Here is a 12012-nt window from a genome sequence, read left to right on the forward strand (position 1 = left end):
TCTCCACAGGTCCTCGGGACTGGGACCTTCATCCTCGAGGATATCACGTCATGGGGGTATGGCAGCACCTGTCTGAGGAGTGGCTGCTGGCCGCCTCCTGCCATAGGGCCCAGCTACTGGCTGTGGCCTGTGTGGGGGAGTGGCTACCGGCCGTCTCCTGAAGGAGGGGTGAGCGGCTACTGGCCATCTCAAGGGCACCTTCGGAGCGGCTACCGTCCGTCTCAATACGAAGGCGGGAGCGGCTACCGGCCGTCTCCTGAAGGAGGGGTGAGCGGCTGCACGCCATCTCAAGAAGGGCGCAGCTACCAGCCATCGCTGGGGTGCTGCCTGGAACTAGAGTAATAGCTCCACCCCGATCCTGTCAAGGGTCAGCTCACCCGCAAGGTAGTCTCCTTTTCCTGGTATGGCGGCGACAGGCGAGTTCCGGGTCATAGGGGCACGCGGCCTGGGCGGACTTATGTCCCTGTCGCCCTGGGTCGGATCGCACTCTGTTCATCCTTCTGTAAGCTTCTCCTGGCGGTGTCGTGTTGCCCTCAGTCACTATTATTCCCGGCATTTTACAAATGATGTGTGTAGATCCGCTATACAGCAGCTTTCATGCTCTGTTAAATAACAGTGTGGGTGCTGTGCGTGGTATGGGCGTCCTCACCACTGATTCCACACCCAACTACTTGTCTAAAGAAGCCCTTGCTCGCTTCGCTCGCTTGAACAATAATTTAAGTATTTTTTGTTATCTTGAACGTGTTCTAAACTGAACAAAAGTGAAAGCAGTTGGATGATGAAATTCTGATAAGGAATATATATAAATAAATAAATATATATATATATATATATATATATATATATATATATATATATATATATATATATATATATATATATATATATATATATATATATATATATATATATATATATATATATATATATATATATATATATATATATATATATATATATATATATATATATATATATATATATATATATATATATATATATATATACACGCAGGGGTACCCGGTGTTGCTTGGGCCAAAAAGGCAAACACACTGATCCTATTTGTTCTAGTTCAGTCTTTCTTTCTAACCCAGAAAGACCATGTCCAGCCTCGTATGCTTTTGAAGTGGGATTTAAGAGGTCCAGGACTTTCTATTTCAGGTTTCGCACACTAAGACACAGTATTTGTGCGCACTTGTTTACTATTACCAGTGACCTCAAATGACCTCGGAGGTCAACCTCACACAACCTATGTCTGAACTGGGGGTCATTTGAGTCTCCATGCCAAAAATTGGGCTGCTGGGGTATCCAGCGTTGCCTGGGCTAAAATGGCGAACACTCCATCAGTGACCTCAAAAACAAATACAATACAAAAGAGAGCCAAATTCAAGATCCATTCATTTCGAGATACCTGGACACACTGCGTTTGAAAGACTGGAGATCATAGGAAGCAGGAAATACAGACAGAGGAAGGCAGTTCCAGAGCTGACCAGTTGCATAAATGAAGGACTGGGAGTAACAATTAACTCTTGCATTAGAGAGTTGAACAGAAAAGGGAAGAGAGTTTGTTGCTAGATGAGTGTTATGCACCCATCGTAGAGGTGGAGGGATGCAAGCAGACAGTTCAGAGGAGCAGTGACCATGGAAGTAGCGATGGAACAGAGACAAAGAGGCAACAGTGTGGCGAAGAGACAGAGGTTGAAGGGAGCCAGTAAGAGGAGGAGAGTTAATGAGATGAAAAGTCTTTGACTCCATCCTATTGAGAAGAGTTGTATGTGGTGAGCCTCCCCACACATGAGAGTTGTACTCCACATACGAGAGAAAAAATCCCGTGAATAAAGTCAACAACTGTGCAGGGGTGACGAAAGTATGGAGGGGGCATAGCACACCTAATCACTTGGAAGCAGATTTTACCAGAAATATAATATGATCTTTCCAATATAAATCCCGAGTGAATGAAACCCCAAGCATGTTCTACAACAAAAATAGCCCTAGGATTATATATATATATATATATATATATATATATATATATATATATATATATATATATATATATATATATATATATATATATATATATATATATTCGTATATGGGGGAATGAGGGGTCGTGCCCCTCCCGGGTAACAATTTGGGAGTGTTCACCAGGCCACATACTGCTTTGGCGGACATAAGGGGTGCTGTGGTTGAACCAGTGCCACATTCTTTACAGTATGCTAGCACGCAGTCGGCTTGTGCGGGCCAATTACAGTTGGGTCACTGACTACACACGCCAACATAAAATCTTACTTACAAGCACTTCTCACCCAACATACAATCTCTACCAGACAGCCTAAGCCACTTGGTAGGCTGTATTGTCCCCACTTCGGTCAGGATAGGCCGGACCTGCAGCGGACATTCAACAGTTGATTGTATATATATATATATATATATATATATATATACAGTATATATACTATAACTGCACCCTGATGATTTAACTGTGAATGTTCACAATATACCGTACTTCATTTGTTGGAAAAGCAGCCTGTCTCCTTTTTTTGACCAACTGTGTGAACGTTTGACCAACTCTGGGCCAAGTGCTGGGGGATGCTTCCCTTCTTCCCAGTCGGGCCATCCATGCTTGTACTTGTATTTAAAGCCACCTGAACTTGGACCCAAGCCTGAATTATTGTTGACAACAAAATAGATATCACGTATATTATTTAGCAGTCTGATTAAAGTAATTCAGCCAGTTATGACATTTAGAGTTATCTATGGCCAGACCAGTAGCAGAAGTGCATACAAATTTGCCCCGATTCCCCTCTTTCCCACCCTTGCCGCTGTCCCATGGGTGAAGGGGGTCTAGATCAATGCACCTAAATTAATATGGTGCTTGATTTTGACTTAGACTATTCTCCTGACGGGAGGGAAACTAGGGTATTTTGTATTTTGTCCTCTGAATACATATATAAAAGGAAAAACGTATATAAAAAATATTTTGCCCTCTCGGAGACCTTTCCTTTTATGTAAAATAAAAGTCTCTACTCTCCATTTTTGACCAACTCAGTAATTTTTTGACCAACTCAGAAACAAACATTGGGGGATGATTCCCCATCCCCTCCAGTCGGGCCATCCCTGATTAACAGCATCTTGGTCACATGAGGACATACTGTCTCCTTAAGCTCGATGTCTCATAACGTATTGTGACACAGATCTGAATTGTTATTGTCGCCAGGTGACGGGTACATCACGACGGACACCCTGAAGGAGATCCTGCGAGAGCTGGACAACAGACTGACTGAAGAGGATCTGGATGGCATCATCGAGGAGGTGGACGAGGACGGATCAGGCACCCTCGACTTTGACGGTTAGTGGTGGCCGGGATGATGCTGGAATGAGAGAAACTATATGATAAAAATGAGTGTGGTGCCTGTGCAAGCCGCCTGTGTCCATGATAATATATCCATGATGACGTAGGATATTCTAATATCTGATTTTAAAAGACATCACGAAGAAGTCAAGAACAGCAGCAGTGACAACAAGGGGTTGGGGGAAAGGGGAGAGGATAAACCCAACAGACGGAAAGGAAGCGGGCAGGAAGGGGTAATAAGGGAAGAGGCTAGCACAGAGGTTGAGATGCATCAGGTGAAGGACGGGGAGTGGTAGGAGCCACAAAAACAAAAGTATCTTGATAAATAAGAGACTGGCCAGGCGAAACACTGAATAAAATCGTTACCGCTCAAATTATTTTCTTTTGTAGAGAATCACCAATCAAATTTTCATTGACCACAAGTATCATTGTTCGAAAAGGATTATTATGTCAAGTACATATATTAACAATGGACAGAATTACTTTCTTAAAGAGGGGAATATTCATTGTAAAGAGGTCTCAAAAGCTTGTAGAGTAGGCTACATGGACAGCCTAGTGGCACTCTGGTGAATTAGTTAGGCTCCAGTGCGGACTTCCCACACAGATGGGAGGGAATTATTTGGTGAATAATTTTCCTTAATGACATCATATTTCTTATCCTTATACCCATCGACACTTCGATAATAATATCTGCTGTTTGTCTGTACATAAATGTAAGCTGAGAAAAAAAAGAAGCGCGATGATTTTCGCATAGCCTGCAACTTTTGAATGACCGGTATATAGAAATGTCAAAAATTTCCTGTAAGGCCTGTGGCATAGGTAGCCATCTGGCCATGGTGTGTGTGTGTGTGTGTGTGTGTAGTGTGTGGGCATTATGGTGCGTGAGCATATATACTGTATATATATATATATATATATATATATATATATATATATATATATATATATATATATATATATTATAATCCAGTGTGTGTGTGTGTGTGTGTGTGTGTGTGTTTTGTAGTAAAGCCAAATCTGGAAACAGGATTATGATGAATGATTAACCCCTTGACGTCAGTCGTAGGTGATTTCAAAATCCTGGAGTGGTTTTCTGATAATGTATTAAGCACAGCCTTATGATCTCCACACAGCCGTATAATCACCACCCATACTCGTCCCCAGGCTGTTGCTAACTGTTAGACAGAGAGCCGGCGAGGGCTGGCACGCCCTTAAACTCAGAGTTCAGCAGAATTTGAATCAGACCAGACCTTAGTAAGCTATCAAAGGCGCCCTACTTAGATCACACTTACAATACATTTACATGCTATACTTACTACATAATATTACAAATGGTTACAAACAATTTTCCCCCGCGTTAAAGAAGCGTATCTCCTGACACAGCGGTGGAGGCATTAAATCATAATGTGGCAAGAATGTAACTGGATAGATTATACAGTCAACTGGGGACTACATGGGAGTATAATAATAAAAGGGGAACCATATTATAATGTAAGAAGTTGGGTGCAATAAAGAAGAAATATATTTACAGTACATGGCCATGTTGGAAAGGTAAGGAAGGTGATAAGTATTAATAAATGAAAAAGTAGAATGTAAACAGTGCACTATCAGAGTACACTATAGGCTACGATTTAACTAGGCATGTAGCATATGAGAAGCATGGTGATTTTTTTATATTTTTTTTTATATACCTGGGCTGCTTCCCCCAAGGAAAGGGAGGTAGCCGAGACAGGACGACTCACTCTCCATTTACTCATCCATTCAAACACATTCATTCGCATCTTAGCCCCAAAGGGGAGAACGGACAGATCCTCACCGCACCACACCGCACAAGGGTCAACTGCACAATGCAATCAGTGACATCCGCAGCAGGGCCCAACAGCAGAACTGGTTTACCCCTGCCACATCATAATAGACCCATCCCCTTACCCGCACCTGACCTGACTAGCTGATCAGACCAAATGCGGGAGAATATCCCCTCAGGGCTGCGTCATCACTTATTCATTCACAATTTCTCTCCATTTATTTCTGTCACGCACAGCCACTCTTCCTTGCTCAACAGACATCCCTCTCGCATCCAGTGCTCTCTTCACACTGTCCATCCATCCTATTCGTGGTCTTCCTCTCAGCCTTACACCTCTCACATCAGATCTAGTTATCTTTTTCACCAATCGCTCATTATCTATTCTCTCCATATGCCCAAACCATTGCAACACCCTCTGCTCAACTCTACCAGCCATCTCCCGTACAACTCCAGTTCTCGTTCGCACTTCATCATTTCGCACTCGATCCATACGCGTCACTCCACACATACTCCTCAGACATCTCATCTTCATTACATTCAAACTTTTCCTCTCTGCTACACCCATATTCCATGTTTCAGCCCCATATAATGCAGTCGGTACCACAACACCCTCATACGGCCTTCTCTTTACATCCATTCTAAGCGAACGACATTTAAAAACTTTTTTCATTCCTCCCAGCACCTTTCCTACTTCATTTATTCTAAACTTCATTTCTGCATCTATTCTTCCATCCACAGCAACATGTGACCCTAGATATTTAAAACAATCTACCTCCTCAAGCAACTCACCATTTAAAACTATATTCATCCCTCTACCATCTATCAACCTCGTACACTTCATCACTTTACTCTTATTCTCATTTACTTTCAATTTCCTCCTTTCACACACCCTTCCACACTCCTCTACCAACTGTCTCAATCGCTCCTCTGAATCAGTCACCAGTGCAGTATCATCTGCAAACAGCAGCTGCATCAGATTCCACTCTCTCCATCAACATTTACCAGACTCAGACCACCTGAAACTCTTGCATTCACCTCCCTTACAACACCATCCATGTAAATATTAAACAACCAAGGCGACATCACACATCCCTGTCGCAGCCCCACTCTCACGGGAAACCAATCACTCACAGCATTTCCCACTCTTACACACGCTCTACTATTTACATAAAAACTTTTCACCCCTTTTAGTAACCTACCATCAAGTCCATACAATCTTAAAACAGTCCACAAAGCCTCCCTATCAATTCAATCATACGCTTTCTCTAAATCCATAAATGCCCAAAACACATCCTTGCCTTTCGCTAAATACTTTTCACACACTTGTCTCACAGCAAACACGCATCCCCTCCCTCTCCTAAAGCCACACTGCTCATCACTAATCACTCCCTCTGTACCCTCTCTAACTCTCATAATTAACACTCTACCATACACCTTACCTACAACACTCAACAGACTTATACCCCTAAAGCTAGTACATTCATACTTATCACCCTTGCCTTTATACAACGGGACCACATAAGCACTTGCCCAGTCAATTGGCACCATACCTTTCTCAAAGCACACATCCAACAATCTTACTAACCAGTCAACAATAGTCACTCCACCACCCTTCAGGCATTCCACAGCACACCCATCCATACCTGCAGCTTTCCCTGTTTTCATCTCCTTTACTGCCTTCTCCACTTCCTCCTTCGTGATCAAAGAATCATTCAACTCTCCCAACACATTTATTCCCTGCACCCTTCCATCCGCCACAATCTCAGCCACCCTTTCCTCCTCTACATTTAACAATCTTTCAAAATACTCTGCCCATCTCTTCCTTACTGCATCCATCTCAATTAACATCCTTCCATCCTCTGCTTTTACTCGTTCTTCCTTCCCAGACTCTCTCTTTCGCACCCTTTTCACCTCCTTCCAAAACATTTTCTTATTCTGTTGAAAATTCTCTGTCAGCCGCCTACCCCACCTCTCATCTGCTGCCACTTTAGCATCATGCACAGCCCTTCTCGCTCTATTCCTCTTTTCCTTATACCTTTCATATGACATCTCATCCTTCCTCTGCAGCCACACTTCATATGCACGTCTCTTCTCAGCCACAGCCATACTTACTTCCTCGCACCACCATTCACTTCCTTTTCTTACACCACCACCCACACGTCTCACACCACACACCTCTTCTGCATGCCCCACCACAGCACTCTTAAACAACTGCCATTCCTCCTCGACGCTGCCATTTTCCCGCTCTTTTACTGCGTTCCACTCATCTTTCAATTTCTCCTGATACTCTATCTTTTTCTCTCTTTTATCCAACTCACTCACTTTCAAAACCTCCCTGCCACACCTAACCCTCCTAGCTCTCACCCATCTCTTACCTACTCTTAACTTTCCCTCCACCAGGTAGTGGTCAGACATACCTCCACCCTCCCCTCTCAGAACTCTCACATCCAACAATCTTCCTATTACATTCCTAGACACAACCACATAGTCCATCAAGGCTCTATCAACTACCCTTCCACCCTCCTGTCTCACCCATGTATACTTATAAATATCTTTCTTCTCAAACAGCGTATTCCCAGTCACCATCTCTCGCTCAACACACATCGCTGTCATTCGTTCCCCATTTTCATTTCTTCCAGGCACACCATGCATACCAATTACGCCTTCAACTGCTACATTTCCCACTCTAGCATTCAGATCTCCCATCATTACCACATTCACATTCGCTCCAAAACTCTGCAGGCACTCATCAACATCATTCCAGAAAGACTCCCTCTCTTGTTCATCCCTTTCACTACCAGGCCCATATGCACTCACAAACACCCACAACTCACGTTCAAATTTCGCTTTCACCCACATCAGTCTTGATGACACCTCCTTCCATTCAATCACACATTGCTGTACTTCCGGACTCACTAACAAGGCCACACCTTCTCTTGCCCTTCCTCTATCAACACCTGACAATCTTCCATTCACACTTCCAAACATAGATTCCCCCTTCCCTTTCATCTTCGTTTCACTCAAAGCTAACACACCCAACTTTCTTCTCACAAACATTCTCCCAATCTCCTCCCTTTTAGCCTCAATCGTACTACATCCACGCACATTCATAGACCCAATCTTCAGGGTACGGGGATAACTCCATCCCCCAACCCTTTCTCTGGCCTGTCTCTTTTTAGGAACTAAAAAACAGAGGAGGGGGTCCCTAGTCCCCTCACCCCGCCCCTTTTAGTCGCCTTTTACGACACGCAGGGAATACGGTGGCAGTATTCTTCCTAACACAACCTGGCCGCAGAGTAGTAGTACCACCCCATGGTGATAGTATACATATATAAGTTTGATAAAATTTATATATATATATATATATATATATATATATATATATATATATATATATATATATATATATATATATAAGCATTGGTAACTACAATGATATTTCTATGAGGAACATATAGCAACTGAATACACTATAGTTTATCTTACATGGAAGGCACTGTTTGAGAGTGATCATACATTCATTTCCCTTATCATATTTATATTTTACTAGTTTTCATGTCCTTGACTCACTGTGTAATAATTATATTGATATTATTAATTTTTGTAGTAATTAGCTCAACTTTCAATTTTCCACAGGGATTTTTTTTTCTCTTCAGTATGATCTTCGCAACTTCACCAATCATTAAGAGTGTCACTTAGAACTACCAGTTTCCAGGTCCCTTGGTTGCCGCACTAACCTAGTTGCAACACGGATCTCGTGCAGTCTTATTGTCCATTCGCTTGACACAACAGCATAGGATACATACAGTAACAAAATTTTCCAAGTAGACAAAGTACCACTGGAGGAAATACAAAGACTTGATGTACCAGGAGCGGTTAAATGCTAAAGAAAACTGGTTCATAAGGAAGTCAGACTGATTTAGAAAGTTAAACAGACGTAGGTTGTCTGATGTGATGGAAAGATTGTCTTTTGGTAGATGAAAGGTGGTATTAATGGGTCAGAAGATGTCATACTTGTGGGAGCGAAATGATAATGCATAGCATGGGCTACTACAGATTCAGACTTTACTGTACAATAATCAGGAGCCTTATACAAACCAGTTGCGGATACTGAGCGGACAGGAGTTCCAGGGCAAATAAGACTGACAGGAGTTGAGACACTAAAGATGAAATAGCGGATGTGATTCATATAAGCATGGTGCACTTGGAGCTTAGGGGCCGGAACAAAGGTACAGACAGGTTGTACTGAGAAGTTACGAACTAAAGCAGATTCACAAGGAGCAACGCTGCCAGGAAAGATTGTTAGGAGGTGCGCAGCACAAACTCGAGAGTTTGGTGTAAAAAAAGCACATCTGTCGAGGTCACTGGAGTAAGTCAAGGCAATATAGAGATGATCATGGGAAAGAAGGAAGTACTCTGAAGAGACAGAGGCTTGTACCAAGGAATTATTGTACCAGAAGGGAGAGGGAATGATGTGAATGAGGTCGAGTGTCATTGAAGAATGGGAGGGATATGAACAATTATTTCTTTAGTAAGGAATGTGGCTTCTAGTATTGGGTAGTAGTGTTCTAAAGAAGAAAATGAAATCACAGGAGACAAGTCGAAAGTTGAGTGAGCCCATTCCAATGTAGAGCGAAGGTCAGAGATACGTACTAACTCTAGGGTGACACGACCATCGACAGCAGTGACTAGAATAAATTGAGCTAGAAACTTGGGAGACAAGAGAGTTCAGAGAAACTTGTAAGTTATCTACATGTAGTTTCACATATAGCAATTCTGATACAATATTTACCTTCGACACTTCATGCTTAAGAATTTCGGTAAAATTATTTAATATGTTTGTAACATCATTTAAATGGTGTCTGATCTTTTGTAGCATAGAATGCTGAACACTTATTACTTTGTCCTCAGACTCTAGGCATTTGTTAATTGAACTAAGTCTTCCTTAAATCCAGAAAGGTCACGGGTAGTGGCTACACCAAATAATCCGCTCAGAATTTTTCCTCCAAGATCAAAGAGTCCAAGTTTCACTCGAGAACGGCCCACAAGTGTTTGGTTAGGGAAGGAATCTTGGAGATGGTTGAACTGATAATGAATATAGTCCAACTTCCAGCAGATGGGTAGGCAGAGTGGATACCAAAATGTATATGTAGGATGTTGGTCCTTAATACCTGACAGGAGTCCCTGTAGGTCCTCTAGCTGGCGAGCAAAGTCGGGCAGGGTGATGGCCACGGCGGCCAGCGGTTCTAGGTCGTAGCGCAAGGAGACTACATCCTTCACCATCATTACCTCGCGTCCTGCGCCAACCAAGGCCCCCGGGCCGTACAACACCATCGTCCTCACCCGATCCAAATCCAACCAAAGTCAGCACTGCCAGCATGTAGACCCACAGCATGTTTCCTATAAAATGAGTTGATGTTAGAGGTGATGTTAATACAGAGGATGACGAGAATGTGAGATGATAATGTTATACAAGAGACTTAATGGCAGAACGCAATTTAGCACGATAGCAATCAATAGTAGGGGAGGGTGGAGTAGGAGTTCAGAAGAAAGACTTGAAGAAGAAGCATCTTGTTGAGGAGATGTGGTCTCTCCCAGTGGCTCCTCCAAGACTATGCATTTTGATGTATGTTTGAGATCTTCTGCATGCACCCATGTTGTCTGCTTTGTATGGACCTTTTATATTGAATTTATTCCCCTTATGAGACATGACACGGAAGGGACCCAAGAGTTTACTATCTAGTTTTGAATCTCGGTCATGATCTAGGGCAAAAACTAAGTCACCTACTTGGATGGTAACATCTGTGGCAGTGATATGTTGGTTACGTACCATCTCCTCATTTGTAAGGACCAGATTATCCTGAAAGTATTTATGAATTTTCTGGAAGTTGGACAAGTGGACTTGCACATAGTCATCGTAGTTGTAGATCGGATCAGGTTTGGACTGCAACAATGAATAAGGTAGTCTTTTGTCAAAGCAATAGATGACAAAGAATGGTGTTTCACCAACTGACTTATTGATGGATGAATTAATGAAGCAGCTACCTGCGGGATCCACTCATCCCAAGTGCAAGTCTGATCTCCCACTATGTGATGCAGATTCTCCAATATCTTCCTATTCTGGCGCTCTACTAGGCCATTCGAGGCTGGATGATGGGCCACTATGTTGCATTTCCTAATTCTGTATCGAAGACAAATTTCTTCCAGCACTGAATTATTGAACTCTGACCTGTTATCAGTTAAAATTACTTCTGGTGTTGTGAAAGGGCAAATTACTGAATTAATAAAGGCATGTGCCACTGCGTTAGCAGATTTGTCACGCATTAGGGCTAAGATAACGAATCTAGAGAAATGATCGACAACCACTAATAGATAGACGAAGCCAGATTCTGTACGAGGAAACTTCAGAAGAACAGGAGAGACAGTTTGCCAAGGCCTTGACGGTACTGTGTACTGCAATATAGGAGCAGGTTGACAGGTTGTTCCCTTATGACAGGCACGCGATAAACATGCATCGCAGTGTGCTTCTATATCCTTTCGCATAGTGGGCCAATAATATGACAGACGTGCTTGCCGTAAGCTTCTGTCTTTGCCTGGGTGTGATGCATGAGGGGTGTCGTGGATTAAATGAAGAGCAGCAGGAATCAAGTCTCTTGGAATGACTAGTTGCTTAACTTCGTGATGAGGTACATTGTTACCTTTCAGCACTGAGTGTTTATAGAGCAATTCATTGTTGAGGAAGAAATCAGATACAGGAACTGGTAACTTGGGCAAGGAAGAATCATCGCCTGACTCTAGAAAATATATGACTTGTGACCATACAAGGTCCACACGCTGGAACCCATGGAGTGTG

The 12012-nt window shown here is 42.6% G+C and overlaps 1 protein-coding gene across 1 annotated transcript in view; it reads left to right on the forward strand.

Annotated features, from left to right (window-relative positions):
- Positions 1-12012, forward strand: part of LOC145417789 (troponin C, isotype gamma-like) — a 61602-nt gene that overhangs the window by 23210 nt on the left and 26380 nt on the right. The window contains exon 5 of the mRNA XM_080286399.1: positions 3221-3352. Coding sequence (XP_080142525.1) covers positions 3221-3352 — 132 coding nt within the window. The remainder of the gene's footprint in view (positions 1-3220; positions 3353-12012) is intronic.

The sequence above is a fragment of the Coenobita brevimanus genome, chromosome 111, assembly GCF_032717465.1.
Source record: "Coenobita brevimanus isolate Jiangsu-jjx chromosome 111, ASM3271746v2, whole genome shotgun sequence".
In the NCBI taxonomy this organism is placed as follows: Eukaryota; Metazoa; Arthropoda; class Malacostraca; order Decapoda; family Coenobitidae; genus Coenobita; species Coenobita brevimanus.